Raw genomic sequence first — 24232 nt, forward strand, 5'->3', positions numbered from 1 at the left:
GTATTACAGATTGTAACTGCCGGGAACTCCATTCCTGTTGTCTCTTCGACTTCTATATTCACTGTTACAGGCCAACTTCCAAAATACAATATCCGATCTGTTATCTGCCATATGAATATTCCAAGCATTGCCAGAAACAGGAACAACCAAATACATCTGGAAATAGAAACAGCTAAATACATCTGGAAATAGAAACAGCCGAATACATCTGGAAATAGAAACAGCTAAATACATCTGGAAATAGAAACAGCCGAATACATCTGGAAATAGAAACAGCCAAATACATCTGGAAATAAAAACAGCTAAATACATCTGGAAATAGAAACAGCCGAATACATCTGGAAATAGAAACAGCTAAATACATCTGGAAATAGAAACAGCTAAATACATCTGGAAATAGAAACAGCCGAATACATCTGGAAATAGAAACAGCCGAATACATCTGGAAATAGAAACAGCTGAATACATCTGGAATAGAAACAGCCGAATGCATCTGGAAATAGAAACAGCTAAATACATCTGGAAATAGAAACAGCTAAATACATCTGGAAATAGAAACAGCCAAATACATCTGGAATAGAAACAGCCGAATACATCTGGAAATAGAAACAGCCAAATACATCTGGAAATAGAAACAGCTAAATACATCTGGAAATAGAAACAGCCGAATACATCTGGAAATAGAAACAGCCGAATACATCTGGAAATAGAAACAGCCGAATACATCTGGAAATAGAAACAGCCGAATACATCTGGAAATAGAAACAGCCGAATACATCTGGAAATAGAAACAGCTAAATACATCTGGAAATAGAAACAGCCGAATACATCTGGAAATAGGAACAGCTGAATACATCTGGAATAGAAACAGCCGAATACATCTGGAAATAAAAACAGCTGAATACATCTGGAATAGAAACAGCTAAATACATCTGGAAATAGAAACAGCCGAATACATCTGGAAATAGAAACAGCCGAATACATCTGGAAATAGAAACAGCTGGATACAACTTCAGTTAGAAAAATGAATTTAAATTCAATTACATATTATGGTGGGTCCTGTGAAAATGTATGGATTCCGGGACCTAAAAATTCAATTAAAAGTTCACTGAAAATAAACTAAATAAGCTTTATTTTCGACAAGATAAGACGGCCCCATCCGGCGGAATAATGCGGTCGTGTTATTACGAATTGAATCTCTTGTTAAACAGCTTCTAACAGCATGGAGCCCGGAACTGTTAAAACTGAACAAAATGATTGAATAAACAGTATTCATGCAGTTGAAATATATGAAGTAATTAATTTCCTTTTTATTCGCACCGTCGAATCAACATTCCACCATCTTTGTTTATGCCATTTTGTTGGTCGCGTCGAAAATGTCTCCCAAGACGCAAAGTAAAAAGAAATCTAAGAAATTATCCTTCGTTTTCTAACTTCATCATAATTCAAAGTAATTTCAGTTATTCAAATGAAAGTAAATGAAATGTGTGTAATTATTTAGAGAATTATTTAGATTATTTTAATATCCCCGTAGTGTCGTCACGAAAACAGATTTCCAAAAATAATGCAGTCATTACCGAGACCCGACGTCTATTTGCAAAATTCAATTCGCAAAATGTTAAAGACGTCATTTTGTATAATTTTGAATTTCCCGGAGGTTTTTTTTCATTATTTTGTATCGTGTAGACTGTTCTTCATCGTTCCCCGCGTGGCTGCAAAATCCAGAGTATAGACTTCGGGAATATTGTGTGTCTCGATACGTTGGAATTCAACTAGTCTATATCTCATGAGAACGCGTAAGATCTATCATTAATAGTCCACCATTAATCAATATTTGCCTATTAACAGTCCGTAGGGGGGGGGGGGAGTCGCATAGAATATAATATTTGTCGAATTAAATCAAATCTCCGCGAAACGTATGGTTTACTTATTGAATATTAAATAAGATGCTATACTTTCTTTCTCCGTTATTATTAATTCACATGGCAGACGACAATCCACACGAGCAGACGACTGGCTGAACTGAATTTAACCTTAGATCGGTCGTACCTAACCGACAAACAGCATCCATCGGAGTTAGAGTTAACTCAGGAGCCAGTTCCACAGTTTGTGAGTTAGAGTTAACTCTGAACTCAGGATCCAGTTCCACAGTTGTGTGTTTGAGTTAACTCTGAACTCTGGATCCAGTTCCACAGTTTGTGAGTTAGGAGTTAACTCTGAACTCAGGATCCAGTTCCACAGTTGTGTGTTTGAGTTAACTCTGAACTCAGGATCCAGTTCCACAGTTTGTGAGTTTGAGTTAACTCTGAACTCAGGACCCAGTTCCACGGAATGTCACTCAGAGCAAACTCATCGAAACCGACTGAAAACTAAACCGACAATAGAACTAAATCCTGACTAGTAGATTTTTTAACTCCCAAACTTCACACGTCGAATCAATAAAGCAACTTAATAAAAAAGAGAGAGAGAGAGAGATATTAAGATATTAGTATACCCATGAGGAACGATATCGTATTGCTTTTTAATTGTTGATCTTTCTAAAGAAAAAAAACTTTAATTGACTTCGCTATGATGAAGAGTCATTGAGTGTTGCGCGCATGTAATGAACACCTTTCAGGAGATCGTTGGGTACTTTTTATTTCTCATCTAGAAAGTGATCACGTGGTGTACTCTCGCGTGTGTCAATGAGTACTTCATATAGCATTTAGAAAGTTAAATACATTCCCGAGTCTGTTCAGCATTTGGTTAGTTGTGATAGGTAAAACAAACTCACTCTTGTGTTTAATAAAGTGTGATAGGGAGGGAGGGAGTGAGTGAGGGAGTGAGTGAGGGAGAGAGGAGGGAGGGATGGAAGGAGAGAGGGAGGGAGAGGGAGGGAGAGCCGGAGGGATAGAGGTAGGGAGGGAAGGAGGGAGGGAGAGAGAGGGAAAAAGAGGGTGTGAGGTCTGGGAGAGGGAGGGGAAAAGAGGGTGTGAGGTCTGGAGAGGGAGAGGATGTGAGGTCTTGGAGAGAGGTGGTGAGGTCTGAGAGAGGGAAAGTGAGGCAGGCGCGACAACTGGTGTAAACAAATTGCACCACACCTGTATTTTACAACACTGATTCCCAGGTATAAGCACCACTAATACCGGCTTATAATATAATATAGAACTTGTCGAAAACCCGATTCTCATCGTGAAACTAATTTTCAGCGCCCGCGCGCGCGACATCAAACAAAATATATACAAACATATCGGACCACTCGTAGTTCCCGCTATCAGCGCGAAAACAAAGGAAAGTCGATACTGAAAACAAACTGTCGCTTTCTAAAAACTTAACAGAATCGTTCGACTGGACCCTAAATATAGTATATACCTAGATTTAAAATAGAACAGTGGACTGAGCTCTTCATGGATAGTGATGGTCGGGGTTTCAATCGGAAATATATGATATGATTAGATTATACTATGGCGGAGTATTTTGATGACAATCCATACGTCGTAGGGTTTGCGTGGACACCCACTGTACCCTCCGCTTGATTAGAAAAAAATATTTATAAAAAAAAAAATCAGAAACTTTCTCCTTTTTTATATTAAGTTCAGCCGTGTTTTTATATAATTGTGGAAATATTTGATTAACGGCGGTTATCATTAATTAATTGCCTCGTTGCCGGGGAATTCAACCGTTTCGGTTGTTAGACGGTTTAATTTCAAAAAAGTAATTTTGAAATTCCTTCCCGAGTCATTACGTTTGTCCACGGATCTCCCAAAGACAGAATGATTGATCAGTAAATAATGATACCAATTAAAAGAATTGCATGGTTTAAAAACTAGTGACAAACTTCTACCGAGTCTGTCTAATTTGCATAATTTGAATACGACAGATGCAGTGGTTCAATCGTGCGCTCAGTCGAACGGTCGTCCAAGTAGTCAGTGGGTTCGAATCCCGGCTGATGAATTTTTTTTCACCAGCATCCGGTAGCAAAACTGAACAAAAACAAATAAACTTAAAAAGATATCCCTAACTTCGGCTCAGACTGATACTTCCGTCCGAGCGAATGACAAATTTCAGTTCATCGAGTTTGTCTGGTCGGGTTACTTTTTGTAACCGTCAGACGGCTGATGATGTGACTAATAAAACTTACAACTCGCGACAATTTGTGTCTAACCAGAAACCACCATTCAAGCCCAACGTTTATCAAACAAATGCTTATCGCGAATACCAACTCGAGTAGTGAGTTCCGGAACGAGGATTATCGTGCGCAGCGTCAGACTGCTAGACTGAATCAGGCTCGAATTAAACGCGGTAAGTCTAAATGGCACCATTTATCACCACTGAATACAGGGAGGACCATATCCGCAGTCGGGACTTAAGTCTAAACCTGGTCTTAAGACTGGTTTTAAATTGTTCTAGATTGTTTTTAGAACCAACAGACTCGTCTTAGGTTGTCAGATTCGTTATAGAACTAAAAATAAGCTTAGACTGGTCTTAAGTTGTATATAAGGATCCTACTCCAACCTAATATCCCATCAGGGACCACATTAACCTCAAACCAGTGTTCCAGCGGCCATATTGATCCTAAACTAGAAAAACAAATCAAAACTATGATATTTGTCATTACATAAAACCTCCCGCTAGAGAATGAACAGTCTGTTGTATCTTGCCAATATTTGCTGATCCGTCCCGGCAGATATTCATTACCGAGTCATCCCCTACCAAAAAGCATCTATTCGTCAGAAAGAAGTCAGCAATCAACCACGCCAATTCTTATTAGTCATTTGGTGCTGATAAAAATTCCACTTTATGGGACATAAAATTACAAGAGGAATCGATCCATTTATCATTCAGCTCAAATTTACAGATTACGCAATTCCGAAATCCGTGATAGGTAGAGCATGGTTCGGGTTACTAAAAATAGATAGTAATTTCGATCTCAAAAAAGCTTTTGATAACGCAAATATCTGGTGTGTACAGAATATTCTGGTGGATGAAAACGAACGGACCAGACGAGAATTCCGGAATCGGTAGCGACCAATCGAAATCATTGCGCTGAAAATTGATTTACTAATTAGAAAAGTTGACTCGAATTAGATTGAAATGTTGAAGGGAATTGAAGCGCGGAAATCAAGCGCCACTAGCGATCCTGGCGGAATTATCACCGAATCCTCGCTTCCCTCGGTAGCCTTGTCGGTATCCCAATTGTAGGCCTTAGAATCAAGCCTCGGCGGTGCAGATGTCCGTGTGTCGATCGTTTTAAAGGCGTGATCGTGTTTGATCTCTCATGTTACTTTGCGATCGATGATCGATTGTGAAATAAAGGCTTGTGAGGCGGCGGCGACGACATAGAGTTTCCCTACACGCTCGCGCGAGTCCCCCGTATCGCTTTCAACAATAGCTGTCGTTAAACACCTGTTGGTTACTGTTGCTACCGCTGCTGCTGTTGGGGAAATTCGAAACAATTTTTACTTCTGTTTTGCGTTTGTTCTATAATGAATTCGTACTCAGTTACAAAGCTTTCCGGTTTAGAAAAACAACAATCTTTAAAAATGCATCCGATTTTATCCGAAACCTAACAGCTGTCACAACCGAGTATAGCCTTGACCTAGACTTTTCGGCGCTGGATTTGTTTCAAGATAATTTGAAAAGGGGGTCAAGTCATTTATTACATATATACATTGTTAGGGGAGGGGGAAGGGGAAGGGGTTAGTGTGCGTGATGTAATGCTTAATGTATATGATAGATATGTAATGAAATACGTAGATATCTGATAAATATGGAAATGGTTGATTTTGCATACAAGGGGCTGGAGGGGGTTAAAGAATTCTAATTTTATCAAAAATAATACATGGATGAAACGTTTGACACGTGTGAACAGTTGTTCTAGGCGAAAAACGATGCGGCTTTACAGACTTGGTTTAACATTTCATAATATTTAAAAAATCTTACCGCCGAGGGCAGATATGCCCCGTGTGAGGCTCGAACTCACGACCTTCAGATTATGAGACTGACGCGCTAACCAACTGCGCCAACGAGGCGGCTGATCGTTACGGCGGGCCTAGCAAATCGGATCATAGCGAATCGTCTCAAACATTTTCATTTTTTTAGGGGAGGTAGATAGGTAGGGGATCCTGAAAAGGGCCAGTTCTATTGGATATGAGATTAATATTTGCAAAAAGGGTATTTTTCCGAGATTTAATCGAGGGGGACGGACGGACGGATAGGTGGAGGGAGGGACGGACGGATAGGTGGAGGAAGGGACGGACGGATAGGTGGAGGGAGGGACGGACGGATAGGTGGAGGGAGGGACGGACGGATAGGTGGAGGAAGGGACGAACGGATAGGTGGAGGGAGGGACGGACGGATAGGTGGAGGAAGGGACGGACGGATAGGTGGAGGGAGAGACGGATGGACGGATAGGTGGAGGAAGGGACGGACGGATAGGTGGTGGGAGGGACGGATGGATAGGTGGAGGGACGGACGGATGGATAGGTGGAGGAAGGGACGGACGGACGTACGGATAGGTGGAGGGAGGGACGGACGGATAGGTGGAGGGAGGGACGGACGGACGTACGGATAGGTGGAGGGAGGGACGGACGAGTAGGTGGAGGGAGGGACGGACGATTAGGTGGAGGAGGGAACGGACGGATAGGTGGAGGGAGAGACGGATGGACGGATAGGTGGAGGAAGGGACGGACGGATAGGTGGTGGGAGGGACGGATGGATAGGTGGAGGGACGGACGGATGGATAGGTGGAGGAAGGGACGGACGGACGTACGGATAGGTGGAGGGAGGGACGGACGGATAGGTGGAGGGAGGGACGGACGGATAGGTGGAGGGAGGGACGGACGAATAGGTGGAGGAAGGGACGGACGGACGGACGAATAGGTGGAGGAAGGGACGGACGGACGGATAGGTGGTGGGAGATAATGATGGATCCTGCACGAAATGCATCACGCATGTGAAATACTGCGAATTTAAAACAAATGAGTTTTTAAATAACGGATATAAAGTGCAACGAACGCCGATTCACACAAAGTAGTTATTGGGTAAATTATTGAGTCGTTGGATGTTAGTTAGTTAGTTATATAAGTATCATTACAAAATGCGCCTAACTGTCAATATATTGTATTTATCATTTTGTATCTGGTTGGAGCCGTTTTAAATTCGCCTTAATTTCGTATACAATTACTATTTAATGTATATTTTATTTATTTATTAATACTCGCAGATCACATGAATTTCATTGCATTGTATTTTTCTCATCCAACAACGGTATCGAAGTTTATTTGGTACGGGTAACACTACTGCGGCAATAGAGGATTTCACCTGTGGCAAGTGGGATTCCACCACGTGTCGCTAGTGTGTAGTAGGACATCAACTACTGCGGCAATAGAGGATTCCAATCGTGGCAAGTGAGGATCCACCATGTGTCGCTACTGTGCAGTAAGACTTCAACAACTACTGCGGCAATAGAGGATCCACCAGTTTTTAGGAAACGGGATTTTAAAAGTCTTAATCCTGATAGTCCTCTTCAGGAATAGTGCTAGTGTTTTAAAAACAACAAAAACATGATATACATATTACGAAGTAAAGGTCAAGGACACATTTGAGACTCTTTCTATTCATATTGTGGGATTTGAGATTATATTTCTAACACGTACTCAAAGTGTTTCATTAATGGTTTATTCAATTTATTCATATTCCCTACACTAATGAGCCCATACGGGTTTGACACTGCTGATAATGTATATCTATGTACCGAAAGGACCTTAGCCGTACTTTTCGTATTGCTTTCGGGTATAGTTAGCTTGCGAGTTGAGAATCGGGGAACTCTTGCTAGCGTGTTGGGACTGCTGTAAATATTTCACCGAGTTGAGAATCAGGGAACTCGGTAGTGTTGAGACTGATGTAAATATTTCACTGATTTGAGAATCAGGGAACTCGGTAGCGTGTTGGGACTGCTGTAAATATTTCACCGAGTTGAGAATCGGGGAACTCTTGCTAGCGTGTTGGGACTGCTGTAAATATTTCACCGAGTTGAGAATCAGGGAACTCGGTAGTGTTGAGACTGATGTAAATATTTCACTGATTTGAGAATCAGGGAACTCGGTAGCGTGTTGGGACTGCTGTAAATATTTCACCGAGTTGAGAATCGGGGAACTCTTGCTAGCGTGTTGGGACTGCTGTAAATATTTCACCGAGTTGAGAATCAGGGAACTCGGTAGTGTTGAGACTGATGTAAATATTTCACTGATTTGAGAATCAGGGAACTCGGTAGCGTGTTGGGACTGCTGTAAATATTTCACCGAGTTGAGAATCGGGGAACTCTTGCTAGCGTGTTGGGACTGCTGTAAATATTTCACCGAGTTGAGAATCAGGGAACTCGGTAGTGTTGAGACTGATGTAAATATTTCACTGATTTGAGAATCAGGGAACTCGGTAGCGTGTTGGGACTGCTGTAAATATTTCACCGAGTTGAGAATCGGGGAACTCTTGCTAGCGTGTTGGGACTGCTGTAAATATTTCACCGAGTTGAGAATCAGGGAACTCGGTAGTGTTGAGACTGATGTAAATATTTCACTGATTTGAGAATCAGGGAACTCGGTAGCGTGTTGGGACTGCTGTAAATATTTCACCGAGTTGAGAATCGGGGAACTCTTGCTAGCGTGTTGGGACTGCTGTAAATATTTCACCGAGTTGAGAATCAGGGAACTCGGTAGCGTGTTGGGACTGCTGTAAATATTTCACCGAGTTGAGAATCGGGGAACTCTTGCTAGCGTGTTGGGACTGCTGTAAATATTTCACCGAGTTGAGAATCAGGGAACTCGGTAGTGTTGAGACTGATGTAAATATTTCACTGATTTGAGAATCAGGGAACTCGGTAGCGTGTTGGGACTGCTGTAAATATTTCACCGAGTTGAGAATCGGGGAACTCTTGCTAGCGTGTTGGGGCTGCTGTAAATATTTCACCGAGTTGAGAATCAGGGAACTCGGTAGCGTGTTGGGACTGCTGTAAATATTTCACCGAGTTGAGAATCAGGGAACTCGGTGGCGTGTTGGGACTGCTGTAAATATTTCACCGAGTTGAGAATCAGGTAACTCGGTAGCGTGTTGGGACTGCTGTAAATATTTCACCGAGTTGAGAATCAGGGAACTCGGTAGCGTGTTGGGACTGCTGTAAATATTTCACCGAGTTGAGAATCAGGGAACTCGGTAACAACTAAAACAGCAACTAATGTCCGAAGCGAAATTTCGTAATAGGCCTAATGTACTTCGATTCAAACAAACATAATTCTGTAAACTCGACCGCCGGTTGACAAGGAACTATATATCTGTGCTTCGATTTCCGATTATGAAATCAAACCCGCTCTATCACTCCCGGCAGGACGTGTGGTGGGTCTGTCAAGGGACACCAACTCAGGAATCTACCGATCAAATAGGTCTATCCTTATTTTAAAATCAAAACATCTTGTAACAACACTGTAGAATTCGAGATTTGAACGTACTGTGGAACTGTGGAACTGGGTTCGATTCAGCGAAATATCATAGTAATATCTATAACGACATTCAGTTTTAACAACAACTCTTAAATTATATTCATCCCCAACACGCTTAGACTATTCCTGCAGCCGGGTCGCCAGACACAGTTATATCACTAATACCACTCATTAATTCAGGGCACTACCTTCTGCAGACCGAACTAAAACAATAACAACCGTTATAGATTTATCATATTCAAACTATTGTCACGTGCGTGTTCAGTCACTTCGGAGAAATCAAGTGGAATATGGTCATATGGCAGGCTTACAAAATAAGGGCTCTTCATTTCAGAACGGTTTCAGAATTTGAAATTTGATTTTTTTTGAAAGTACATTTTAAGTATATTTGTTCTACTCGCTGCTCTCTCGCTACAGCTGTGAGGGGAGGTGTTCACCGAGAACCTCATTGCGACTGCTCCACTCACAGCTGTGAGGGGAGGGGTTCACCGAGAACCTATTGCGACTGCTCCACTCACAGCTGTGCGGGAAGAGGGTTCACCGAGAACCTATTGCGACTGCTCCACTCACAGCTGTGCGGGAAGAGGGTTCACCCGGACTGGTTCGTGACTTTTACGAGTCATTACGCTCGGAACTGAAAGCGACTAGTGATGCGTAGAGAACCGTATTTAGCGTATTTACATTAAACAGCTCGGATCCCGGCACACGCCACTCTCACTCAGTAACTAACCGTTTATTCAGTTCATACAGCCGTATCGTCTGCTGATATACGCTCAAGACGAACCGTTATGAAATAAACATATACACTTGATGTTATATTCCATTTGCTCGATGATTTTCATTGCATCTTTTGCAGAAGTGTGAAGCTGCCAGGCCACAGTACGCACGTTGAGCTGCTAAGCTGCTACATGCACGTTATTTCGTTATTGACACGTGATCCTAACGACCCGCTGTCCCCATCTCATTGAAGCCGGCTCCGAGACTTAAGTTCAATTAATGTGGCTTCAGATTGAAGTGAGCTTAAAGGTTGATAGATTGGTTATGGAACCAAAATGAGCTTAGACTGGTCTCAAGTTGTTAGATTGGTTATAGAACTAAAATAAGTTTAGACTGGTCTTAAGTTGTTAGATTGGTTATAGAACTAAAATGAGTTTAGACTGGTCTTAAATAAATTGTTAGATCGTTTTGAGAACCGAAATTAGCCCAGACTGGTTTACTGTCATGGCGGTGGAGCTCTGACGTGGGGACGTGCCAGGAGTGCCGACCAAGCTTTGAACCGTACGGTGCCCTAATCACACTTTTCAACACGGAGTCAACCGGGAGCGAGCATCTGGTAACAATGAGGCTATAATATAAACCAATTCAACCCACACAATTATTTTTCATTCTGTCAAAATACTAGAATGTAGATCATGCAACCCCCTCCACGCGTGTGCGTGTTACGCAACTCAAGCATCCGGGTGTTTGGTTTACATACATATTTTCTTCACATTTTCGACATCAAAACAGTTCATAGTATTTTTATGATCGGTTTTAGGTTCGTGCCGAGCTTTTTTGAGGGGCAGTACTGCTTCAGGAAAAAACGTACTTTTTCACCGTAAAAAGCGGCACTTTCCTATTGAAATAGGACTGAGTGAAACGTTTGGGAATGAATAACTTTTCATTTTCGAAGAAAAAGTAAAACTTGCAAATTTCATCAAAATTTCTATAAAAAAAAAAACGTTGACCCGAGTTTTTTTGCACTCACTTTTTGAAGGACACTTTGAAAATTCTAAGAGGTTAGTTCCCTACCCCCGACCCCCAACCCTCTTCGGCACGGCCTGAACGTTGGTTTTATTAGTATATCTATGATCCATTACGAATAGTGTTATCGGCGGGGGTGGTACTAATATTGTAAAAAGAAATTCGATGATTGAAATGAGTGTGAAGCACCTGAATTAGGATCAGCAGTCGTTCACCTGTAAACATTACACTGATACTTAATGTAACTTCGTTCTCAGGAATCCATTGTGCAAAATCGTTGCCTCAAATTCAATACCGGTCCTAAGTTTTATAGCAAACCTTAGAACCGCTTTTATGATAATCGATGGTTTTATTTTTGGGCAGTAACGATCTTGACGGGGCTTTTACTTTTTTCTAGAAACTGCAATTAGTTTTGAAACTTTGAACAATTAGTTATCCGTATAATGAGCTGATGTTATTTGTGATAGTTCAAAGTTAAATGGACCACCAGGAGGACCACATTGATGACCACTTCTGGACTATACTACTGTTCGTGGTGAACAAGATCACTGACTTGTTAAAAAAAAAAAAATTTGGAGACTTATGAGAATTTGTGGCCCCCTGGCATTTCCAATGTAGAAAAATATCCACCGCCGAGGGCTGAACTGCCCCGTGTGAGGCTCGAACTCACGACCTTCAGATTATGAGACTGACGCGCTAACCAACTGCGCCAACGAGGCGGCTGATCGACGTGACCGGGCATAGCAATCCGGATCGCTGGTTCATCAGTCGGCCTCAGAAGGTCGGCCTTCCAAAGCTGGCCCACCAAACTGAGGTTACTTGAGTTAGTAGTATCTCAGTAACAGTTTGCTGTTAATCAGGGCCCGGTTTTATAGACTGGTATTACCTTCAACCCGTGGGCTAACTTAATTCATTATCAAATGAGTTAGCCCCCGGCTTAAAGGTAATACCAGACTATAAAACAGGTTTTACAGACTGGTTTTTTTCATTTTACCCAAGCTGCCAATGTACACGTGAGTCCCGGAAATTTCAAGGGGGTGAATATTTGTCCAGATATTCAACAATGTACACGCTCATTTGAAAGTCCCGGGAATATCAAGGGTGGTGGATATTTGTCCAAATATCCAGCATTGTACTTCAGCAGCGGCAGTATTAAGATAGATATATATATATACAGCTGCCATTGAAACCGACCACACAATACACACTAACCATAGCCCCTGTTCAATCTCAATTTTCACGATCAAATTCATCACACATGAGCATCTGTTTCCGTGCGTACATATATATATTTAACATACGAACAACTACTGACGGCAGTAAAAAAAACAGCTCTCCATGAAAACATTAATAATGAAAATAACACTGGTTTCGTTAAATTAGAACAAAAAAATCCATTACGAAATTAAAGTACAACCCGAAAATATAGTCTGGAATATCGTTGCATGATGTTGAAATAAGCGCCACCTAGCGGTTCCCCTCAACTCAGTGAGCGCCACCTAGCTGTTTCCCCTAAACTCAGTGAGCCCCACTCAGTCAGGGCATCAGGTGTTCGAGGTTTAAAAAATGTCTCATAGAATTGAGTCTAAACGTCACTACTCTCTTAGTTTCTGAAAATGTCTCATAGAATCGAGTCTAAACGTCACTACTCTCTTAGTTTCTGAAAATGTCTCATAGAATTGAGTCTAAACGTCACTACTCTCTTAGTTTTTGAAAATGTCCCATAGAATCGAGTCTAAACGTCACTACTCTCTTAGTTTCTGAAAATGTCTCATAGAATTGAGTCTAAACGTCACTACTCTCTTAGTTTCTGTAAATGTCTCATAGAATTGAGTCTAAACGTCACTACTCTCTTAGTTTCTGAAAATGTCCCATAGAATCGAGTCTAAACGTCACTACTCTCTTAGTTTCTGAAAATGTCTCATAGAATTGAGTCTAAACGTCACTACTCTCTTAGTTTCTGAAAATGTCTCATAGAATTGAGTCTAAACGTCACTACTCTCTTAGTTTTTGAAAATGTCTGATAGAATCGAGTCTAAACGTCACTACTCTCTTAGTTTCTGAAAATGTCTCATAGAATTGAGTCTAAACGTCAATACTCTCTTAGTTTTTGAAAATGTCTGATAGAATCGAGTCTAAACGTCACTACTCTCTTAGTTTCTGAAAATGTCTCATAGAATTGAGTCTAAACGTCACTACTCTCTTAGTTTTTGAAAATGTCTGATAGAATCGAGTCTAAACGTCACTACTCTCTTAGTTTCTGAAAATAGCTCAAAGAATTGAGTCTAAACGTCGCTACTCTCTTAGTTTTTGAAAATGTCTGATAGAATCGAGTCTAAACGTCACTACTCTCTTAGTTTCTGAAAATGTCTCATAGAATCGAGTCTAAACGTCACTACTCTCTTAGTTTCTGAAAATGTCTCATAGAATTGAGTCTAAACGTCACTACTCTCTTAGTTTCTGTAAATGTCTCATAGAATTGAGTCTAAACGTCACTACTCTCTTAGTTTCTGAAAATGTCCCATAGAATCGAGTCTAAACGTCACTACTCTCTTAGTTTCTGAAAATGTCTCATAGAATTGAGTCTAAACGTCAATACTCTCTTAGTTTTTGAAAATGTCTGATAGAATCGAGTCTAAACGTCACTACTCTCTTAGTTTCTGAAAATGTCTCATAGAATTGAGTCTAAACGTCACTACTCTCTTAGTTTTTGAAAATGTCTGATAGAATCGAGTCTAAACGTCACTACTCTCTTAGTTTCTGAAAATAGCTCAAAGAATTGAGTCTAAACGTCGCTACTCTCTTAGTTTTTGAAAATGTCTGATAGAATCGAGTCTAAACGTCACTACTCTCTTAGTTTCTGAAAATGTCTCATAGAATCGAGTCTAAACGTCACTACTCTCTTAGTTTCTGAAAATGTCTCATAGAATCGAGTTAGTTAGTCTCCTAGTTTTTCTTTGTCGTTGTGGGATTTGTCTTCAATTAAATTATTAGACTCTCACCTGTAAATTGAAACCAATACGTGGGGCCTATTGGAGTCTTCGATATCGTTATGACGATTACTACGTGAATTAAAACCGAAATTTATTCACGAGAACTGAATAAATTTACTTGAAATCGACAAATGTTTAAAATCAAAAAGTAAATTCGTTCTGAAACGAAGTGGACTGACTTCGGCGTGTTTAAATTAAACATAATTCAGTGTTGTGTATAAACATCTTCAGAACATTGAATCACACAAACATTTAGATAATAAACACAACTGTTTGCGGGAATAGATTCTACAAGGGCTTATAGTCACAGAGCTGTGGAACTGGATTCAGAGTCAAAATTAAACCTACACAACTGTTGAACTGGATTCAGAGTCAAATTAAACCCACACAACTGTGGAACTTGGTTCAGAGTCGAATTAAACCTACACAACTGTGGAACTGGATCCAGAGTCAAAATAAACCCACACAACTGTGGAACTTGGGTCCAGAGTCAAATGAAACCCACACAACTGTGGAACTGTTTTCACAGTCAAATTAAACCCACACAACTGTGGAACTGGATCCAGAGTCAAAATAAACTGGTTTTACTATGGAACTGGGTCCGGAGTCACATTAAACCCGCACACTGTAGAAATGAACAAAGGAAATAAATAAAAAACAAAGGATAAAATGAAAATAAAGATCAGATTGAGAGATGTTTTAATTCCTTACCTTGCTATTAAACTCGGCGAATGAAATATGTATCGTACTCCGTGAAAGTTAGTATCGCTGGCGAATTCAGAGAGAGCGATTCGAGCCCGGCTGCGTTTTTTCGTATCGCTTGACGACATGTTTACCGCCGTCGCTGCCTGACGTCTGATATTAGTGTAATACTGAGCCAGCAGACGCTGTCGTTCCCGTTCTTCCAGTAACGCTGCGTTCGGCCCGCGTTCCGTTAATTCAATCGGAGCCGTCCCGCGCGTGTTCCTCGCTCTCTCCGCCGCCAACAGGGGGCGTCGCGTACGTTCGATATTGAAATTAGTTTCTCGCATGTCCCGCGTCATGCTGCTGCCGCTTTCCGACCTGTTTCTAGCGGCTGGAAAACATAATTATACGGGTGTTTAACTGTCAGCATGCGATCCAGTCGAGGCGTAAAATGTATGTAGTTTATATTCGATTAAGGAAATGTACTGATCCCCAGCAGACACGCCGTGGCTCATGGACGGACGGGTGATGATATTGGCATTGAAACGTCAACAGTAATTAGTGGAAAGCGCTTTTCGCAAATTAACACAATGATAACTCTAACAGATTGTTGTCTGTATATATATATATATATATATATATATATATATATATATATATATATATATATATATATATATATATATATATATATATATATATATATATATATATATATATATATATAACCTAGAGAGTCTGATGTATTAAGGCGAACGTTTGACTTGTCTATGGGGAGGTACAGTCATCCCCCAATACAGCGCCCTCATATTAACCGGCACCCCGCCTGCCTACTGCCAGGTTTTCTAAATGTACATCAAGATGAAGCCAAAAGGCGAAAACAAAAACAAAGTTATAGAACGATAACCACACTCAAACGTGATGAACGGATAATAAGATAAAAACCCATAATCTACAGATAAGAAGAATTTAAAAACAAGAATTTATTTATTCAATCTAAATTATATAGAATACACGACGTTTCGATCTCACCCTAGAAATCATCGTCAGGTGTAAATAGTGGGTTTTTATCTCATTTAAAACAAAGTTTATCCGTAAACAGCGTTCATTTGTGAATGCAAAATCGTTCTACAAAACGATGGATAATTTATCGGGATCTTTAACGAAATAATGATAATGATAATGATTATCTTTTAAAGCGCCGTTGTATAATCGAATTTAATCGCGTAGCTTTACGAAGTATAAAAACGTAAGAATCATTTTTGCGACACGATAAAACAAGGAATTAAGTAGAAATAAAAAGATAGTCAGACTTCAAAAATGTTCTTCCAAAAAGGGGATTTTTAAGATTGCGCCTACAAGCATCGAAACGTCGTACAGAGCCGGTCGATAAACGGACACCTCTGATTGGCTGAATGAAAACAAAATAGTGCAGTTAATGTCCGTTACGATTCCATACCTAGCAATGCTGCTGCGAAAAACAGATAGCAAATTCGCTCAATTTAGAACCATGGACTCTATATAGGGTCTCTGCTCAAACTCGATGATAATACCATTCTCAAATTTAAGCGAAACATGTTTTTTTCAAACAAAGTCTCAAACAGTAGCGTTATCTATTACTGGACCCTTACCTCCTGACATCCTGGAATTCGTTATAACTCAGTCCGAATGTGTTTGGCGCCCTTTCTAAATTCCGCAAAAATTGCGAACTCCGAATAGCAACACGTGTTACCCGTTAGAATGCAATTACTTACATCGATTTTTAGCATTTTTAATTAATTTTGACAAAAACCCACCTTTCATTTCGATACCAAATCAAGCTGTGTTGATTTTATTTATGCAGTTCGGCCCCTAATTGTAGACCAAAAAATTATATTTTACCCAATAATAGATTGCATATTAGTAAATATCAGTCCGTGCATGCACGTGTTTCATTTTTAATGTTTTAAATTTGTATATAGAATCTGTTCCACCCGTCTGAGTGGACCGAGATATTCTATTATTACCAATAGTCTCTTTAACTTTTGATTTAGGAAATAAATTTCATTTCAAATGTTTCAAATTTATATATAAAATCTATTCCACCCGTCTGAGTGAACCGGACTATTCTACTATTACCTGTAGCCTCTTTAACTGTTGATTTAGGAAATAAGTTTCATTTTTAATGTTTCAAATTTATATATAAATATAGTTTGTTTAATCTATTCTTCGCGTCTGAGTGAACCGAGATATTCTATTATTACCAATAGTCTCTTTAACTTTTGATTTAGGAAATAAATTTCATTTTTAATGTTTTAAATTTGTATATAGAATCTGTTCCACCCGTCTGAGTGAACCGGACTATTTTACTTTTACCTGTCCTACAGTCCAAATTGAAGTTTATTCACTTAATCAAAAGTTAAAGGGACTATCGATACAAAAGCCCGGTTTACCCAGCCGAGGAGAACTGATTAAACCAACTTACATTAATACGAAATTAAAATGACTAGATACAAAATTAATTTGATGAATCCAAATATAGATAGACCACAGGGTATAATATTAGAATAGTGCGGTAGACACGAATTTCGTTTTTAATCTCATAAATTTGTACGTATTGGGTTTAGAATTCTATCATTATTATCCACGTCTATTTTATGTCTAAGTATTTTAACGTCTAGGTCCGCTGCATACCGCCGTGTTATATATAAATATAAATAGAATCCGTACCTTTATAAGCCTTGTCTCTAATAGGACGAGCCAACATTGTACAATAGACTGAACACAATGATATACAATGATAATTTAACAGCTTATAATACCACGCAGAATAATCATTACAGATTCCTGCTCGATTTGATGTCAATTTATTCGCTGGATCTGATGAAATTGAGAACTGATTTACATTTAATCGGTGTCAAAACTAAGCCTAGCTCTGACACAGACGATACCTGATTGAATAAACAGCCATAGGGTTAGTTACCCGGGAGCGAGGTAGAATAATAATGATAATGATAATAATGATATATTACACCGTAAAGCCTCTGAGTGTAACAGTTTATTTAGGTTACTAACAGTTCGATGATTCAGTTATTAACGTGTGAAACAATAATCATGGCACTGATCCAGCTGGCATGGTTCAGTTTCCCCGCCCGTGGAGGTGGGAGAATTTCCGATCCCTGGATTCACGAATGATATATTCGACAAATAATTGGTTTGTAATCACGATTGGTAGAACACTATATCCGTGTTGACGCGATGAGGAGAGAATCCCACAATGATAATAAAAAGTCCGAAAATGAAACTTCGAGATGGTAGTTTATTTCAACGTTTCGACTTTATCCTAATAGTCATCTTCAGGAATACTGTATTCCTTGAGCTAGTAGTTTATTCAACGTTTCGACTATATCCTAATAGTCATCTTCAGGAATACTGTATTCCTTGAGCTAGTGTAGTTTATTCAACGTTTCGACTTTATCCTAATAGTCATCTTCAGGAGTCATCTTCATTATTCCTGAAGATGACTATTAGGATATAGTCGAAACGTTGAATAAACTACACTAGCTCAAGGAATACAGTATTCCTGAAGATGACTATTAGGATAAAGTCGAAACGTTGAAATAAACTACTATCTCGAAGTTACATTTTCGGACTTTTTATTATCATTGTGGGATTCTCTCCTCATCACAATTGGTTTGTCAGTTCGTGTATTCAATTATGGTACACAATAGTCAAACTTGACCGTTTTCCCCAGGCGCGGATCAAGAGGGGAAGGAGGGGGGAGGTTCAGGGATCGTGATCTCCCCCCTGTTCAGCTACCAACAAAATGTTTTAATTGTTTTCTTAAAGGAATGTACTCAAGACAAAGCGGACGGACGGTACCACATAATCGGTACCATATCATCTTATGTTTGGCCAAACAATACGCCGTACAGGACCCGGCTATCATTAGAGATTTTAGTCGGCTGTTTAACATTAACATTCTGAACATTATGAACATTATGAACCCCCTCCTGGAAAGAAATCCTTGATCCGCACCTGTTTCCCCATCCTCCCCCGGCAGGGATTCGAACCTGATGGCATCAAGATTGCCACGGCACGAAACCCTGCCATAATCGACCGTGCGCGCAGATACATGCGCAGTTCAGATGATGTGATTTTTAGCCAATCAGAAATCCCGTTTTATTTTAGCCCGGGTTTTCCCATTAATAGTTCTTCCTTGAAATTTGCCTCAACGATTATACAACGAGCAATCTGATTGGTGCCGCCAGTTTTCGTTCGGAAAGCTGCGCATGTACCTGCGCACCCGGTCTACTGATGCAGGGGTTCGTGCCGTGGCTGAGTGTAGCGATGCCATCAGGTTCGAGTCCCTGCAGAGGGAGGATGCTGTTTCCCATGCACCCAGTAACCCATCGAATCATCAAACGATAAAGTTATCTCTGTCCCAACTGAAACCATAACTCGACTGTAATGTAGCATAACGCGTCACTCTTTTCTGCGCTATCTACTTCGCGTCCGGTTCCGGATCCGGTCCGGTCCATAAATCAGGATTTAGGTGAAATCCATTAGGTGGAATACATGCGTCAGCCGGAGAGAACTGCGCATGCGCGCTGAGATGTACGATAAACTTGGTTTTTAAGGACTGATCTCTATCATTAGGTGGTTTAGGAGATGCTAAAAGTGGTTTAAGAGGTCGTCATTCAACGAACTATTTGTAACCAAACTGTCCGTTCATTACAAAACAAATCTCTGAACGCAGGCAGATGTAATCTACCCTAAACATCAGCTTTACAGATCTTTTAGTAAACAAGTAAACTGTAAACCTGATAGAAGCGCCCGATAGAGAGTTTGTAATCTGTAAACCTGATAGAAGCGGCCGGTAGAGAGTTTGTAATCTGTAAACCTGATAGAAGCGGCCGGTAGAGAGTTTGTAATCTGTAAACCTGATAGGAGCGGCCGGTATAGAGTTTGTAATCTGTAAACCCGATAGAAGCGACCGGTAGAGAGTTTGTAATCTGTAAACCTGATAGAAGCAGCCGGTAGAGAGTTTGTAATCTGTAAACCTGATAGAAGTGACCGGTAGAGAGTTAGTAATCTGTAAACCCGATAGAAGCGGCCGGTATAGAGTTTGTAATTTGTAAACCCGATAGAAGCGGCCGGTATAGAGTTTGTAATTTGTAAACCTGATAGAAGCGGCCGGTAGAGAGTTTGTAATTTGTAAACCTGATAGAAGCGGCCGGTAGAGAGTTTGTAATCTGTAAACCTGATAGAAGTGACCGGTAGAGAGTTAGTAATCTGTAAACCCGATAGAAGCGGCCGGTATAGAGTTTGTAATTTGTAAACCTGATAGAAGCGGCCGGTAGAGAGTTTGTAATCTGTAAACCCGATAGAAGCGGCCGGTAGAGAGTTTGTAATCTGTAAACCTGATAGAAGCGACCGGTAGAGAGTTTGTAATCTGTAAACCTGATATAAGCGGCCGGTAGAGAGTTTGTAATCTGTAAACCTGATAGAAGCGACCGGTAGAGAGTTTGTAATCTGTAAACCTGATATAAGCGGCCGGTAGAGAGTTTGTAATCTGTAAACCTGATAGAAGCGACCGGTAGAGAGTTTGTAATCTGTAAACCTGATATAAGCGGCCGGTAGAGAGTTTGTAATCTGTAAACCTGATAGAAGCAGCCGGTAGAGAGTTTGTAATCTGTAAACCTGATAGAAGTGACCGGTAGAGAGTTTGTAATCTGTAAACCTGATAGAAGCGGCCGGTGGAGAGTTTGTAATCTGTAAACCCGATAGAAGCGGCCGGTAGAGAGTTAGTAATCTGTAAACCCGATAGAAGCGGCCGGTATAGAGTTTGTAATTTGTAAACCCGATAGAAGCGGCCGGTATAGAGTTTGTAATTTGTAAACCTGATAGAAGCGGCCGGTAGAGAGTTTGTAATCTGTAAACCCGATAGAAGCGGCCGGTAGAGAGTTTGTAATCTGTAAACCTGATAGAAGCGGCCGGTAGAGAGTTTGTAATCTGTAAACCTGATAGTATATTAAAGCCCAAACATCATAGATCTTTAGAAAAGCCCGTACACCAAACTTAGGGGATTAAAACCCGCAAGATCCTGATCTAAAAACGAAATGACACAATAGAAAACCGCCCAAAACGTTCTGTCTTTAGATTTTTGATTTAATGAATAAATTTCTTATCTAATCTTTTAGATCAGTAAACATACGATAAATACAGTTTTAATAAGATCATCTTTACCTGTTTTCTATACTATCATACTAATACGGTAATTCCGCCGGTGAGGAAGATGTCGATGCTGTAATACGTGAATATAAGTCGAGTCTCTGTTTCTGTATAACGACGTCGTTGTTTGATGATATCTGGCGACCAAGAAGTGAGCACACAGCCGGGAGATAGTTTTTATACGATAATTGTCGCGCAATTAAACGACGCCCGGGTATCTCTCTCTCACTCTATCCGTCTCAATGGCACATTCTCAACACGTTTAGGACATTATTTATATATCGTAGTCGCCGTAACTAATCGTCTGCTGCTGCTGCTGCTGCTGGTATTTATACGCGATACTTCGGCGGCTTCTGAAGATGAAGATGAGGAATAAACGGTATATATATATATATATATATATATATATATATATATATATATATATATATATATATATATATATATATATATATATATATATATATATATATATATATATATATACTGTTTATTCCTCATCTTCATCTTCAGAAGTCGGCTGGATGTCGGCTGTTTAGCACGCAACAGGGCGCATCGTTTTAGAAAGTGCGAATCTCAAGCGATTTTTCGCCAGCAAAAGGCGTTACATGCAAAATATTGCGGTCGATTTGTTTCGTTTTTTTGTTGGTATAACGCCCGAGTTGATGCGTTTTTCGCGTGTTTTTTTAGACGCTTTATGACGTGATCAGTACTTACCCAGCAGCGTTCAAACATTTGTCATTATTAACCACAAACGAGCAGCAGAGCCAACCAAATTGCCAGGTCTTGAGACAGCCGCCTCGTTGGCGCAGATAGTTATGATTATACTTTTTTTATATACAGGGGATCGAAAGACTTGTCATCATTTTTAGGAAATGTCAGAAATCTAAGCGACTTGTATATTACGCGCCATTGCTTCCTAGCTTCTCAAAAATTCTGGAAAAATTGGTTTACAACAGATTAGTTTCATTTTGTAACAAACAGGATATTGTAATCCCCAACCAGTTTGGTTTTCGTCCTAAGCATTCAACTGCTTTAGCACTAACCAATATATGAGGTAAACTCTGTGCAGAGTCCTGTCCCCTCCGATGGTGTCAATGACTCTTAAAATCCTACTAAGCTTATATGAATTTCATCCAGGAGAAACTCCCTCAATTCAACATGGAAACAATTAAACGAATCCAAAAAAATCTTTAGAAAATTTTTTGAAAATTTTCATGAAAATAGTGTATTCTGCGAAAATAGCGTAATCGCTTTGCGTTTAACTCAACCGGTGGCCACGCGTGTTTCTATGAAGATATTTTTACGAATGCAGTATCTACAAAATCCTCAGATAAAACTTAATCTTCAGTGAAAAATTCTCTCAAAAAAAATTCTCTCAAAATCTCAAAAATAAAAAAGTTACAGTCACTGACACAAAATTACAAATTTTTTTGAGGCGCCTTCTTAAAAGTGACGTATCTTTTATAAGGATTATCGATTCAAGTTTAGCGAGTTGATGTGTTTTTGGCGGGTTTGTTAGGTGATCAGTACCCAGTAAACATTTGTCATTATACCCCCGGACGAGCATCGCCAACCAAATTGCTAGGCCCGCCACCTAACGGCCACCTCGTTGGCGCAGTTAGTTAGCGCGTCAGTCTCATAATCTGAAGGTCGTGAGTTCGAGCCTCACACGGGGCATATCAGCCCACGGCCGTGGATATTTTTTCAAAACTAACTTATATTTGTACAACTTGCCCCAAGGGCGCAGGATTCAGTTTGCGGTAGCGCTAATCTTATTAATTCTGAAGTGTTAATTAGTATATTGTCTAAAAATTTTCCTTCCAGCCATTGCGGCCATTTTTAATAAGCCAATCCTGATTTTCAATAATCATACATATTGTATATGTGTTGTAAGGTTCACACGGTACAGTAATATCGATCTAAACGCCTTGTATACGTGACATATACGAAGTTAACTCGGTACAAATTTATCGATTCGATGAACATATAGCAACAGTACAGCGGATAAACACCTGTTAACTCTTGAAATGCTGCCTTCCAACATTGTAACACTGCAATGTAGGGAAAAACTGAACGAAAAATCAACCTGAATATTTGTGGATTTTGAATTTTGTTAGAATCGTCGCGGCACTCAACGATCTGGTTGCCTCTCCCCTGAACGTATATTAATTACTACACTATCTATGATCGTTGTGATCTGTCTGCTGGCCACAAATGCACACAGATCACACTACACTACCCACTTCAACACCCGACTACCCACAGCTTTCATAAAACCATCCTATTATCTAGTGCCCGGATCCTCCATCACTTGTTGTGTCGCGAAGTTCGTCTAACAGTTGGTGTGTAACTACTTTCTCCACCAATGCTGCTGCTGGCCGGTTTGTTTATTTGGGTTGTTCCTCCCTCAAGTGAATATAAATTCTAACAACTCTTCTTTAACGACCACACTGCTTCTTTATTTTCTTCTTCCTCTTGTTACATTATTCTGCCTATCTCTCTCCCATCTCTCTATGTTGTTCTCCCCCTAAACCAAAAACCTATGACTTATATACTAATATGTACATTTCTCACATTCCTAAACCCTAACCTCACCCGCTTCTATCCTTACCCTATTTGGTACGATCAATCCCGGCTACTTCGGAGTTAGTCGACTATAGTCGAACTAAGTGAAACCGAATGTCCGTTAGTCGGAACTATATTCTGGAAATGGTCGAACACGCAATTGAGCACAGTTCGGACCTAGGTTCAAGATGGCCGACACTGTGAAATACGTTTACAACCGAACTATAGTGTGTTCGGTTATTAGTTCCGACCGAAGTTGGCCCAGTGTGCGCGCCAGCACACATCTAGTGTGCGCTATCGTGTACACACTGCGCACTCACTATCTACTCATATACCCCATCCTCCCTCGGCAGGGATTCGAACCAGATGCATCGATTCACTCAGCCACGAACCCCTGCCACAATAGACCGGGTGCGCAGTTACATGCGCAGGTTTGCCGCACGAAAATAAAATGGGATATCTGATTGGCTAATAATGACGTCATCTAAGCTGCGCATGTAGCTGCGCGCTCGGTCTAGTGTGGCAGGGTTTTGTACCGTGGCAATCTCAATTCCATCA

The 24232-nt window shown here is 40.3% G+C and overlaps 1 protein-coding gene and 3 non-coding genes across 4 annotated transcripts in view; 1 reads left to right on the forward strand and 3 right to left on the reverse strand.

Annotated features, from left to right (window-relative positions):
• Positions 1-15039, reverse strand: part of LOC141910407 (uncharacterized) — a 28197-nt gene extending 13158 nt beyond the window's left edge. The window contains exon 1 of the mRNA XM_074801145.1: positions 14921-15039. Coding sequence (XP_074657246.1) covers positions 14921-15039 — 119 coding nt within the window. The remainder of the gene's footprint in view (positions 1-14920) is intronic.
• On the reverse strand, positions 5938-6011 carry Trnam-cau (transfer RNA methionine (anticodon CAU)). Its single transcript has one exon. It is a non-coding gene; the product is annotated as a tRNA-Met (tRNA).
• Trnam-cau (transfer RNA methionine (anticodon CAU)) lies at positions 11862-11935 on the reverse strand. Its single transcript has one exon. It is a non-coding gene; the product is annotated as a tRNA-Met (tRNA).
• A 7673-nt stretch (positions 15040-22712) lies between the features above and the next one.
• Trnam-cau (transfer RNA methionine (anticodon CAU)) lies at positions 22713-22786 on the forward strand. Its single transcript has one exon. It is a non-coding gene; the product is annotated as a tRNA-Met (tRNA).
• Positions 22787-24232: the final 1446 nt, after the last annotated feature.

Source organism: Tubulanus polymorphus, chromosome 8 (genome assembly GCF_964204645.1).
Source record: "Tubulanus polymorphus chromosome 8, tnTubPoly1.2, whole genome shotgun sequence".
NCBI lineage: Eukaryota > Metazoa > Nemertea > Palaeonemertea > Tubulaniformes > Tubulanidae > Tubulanus > Tubulanus polymorphus.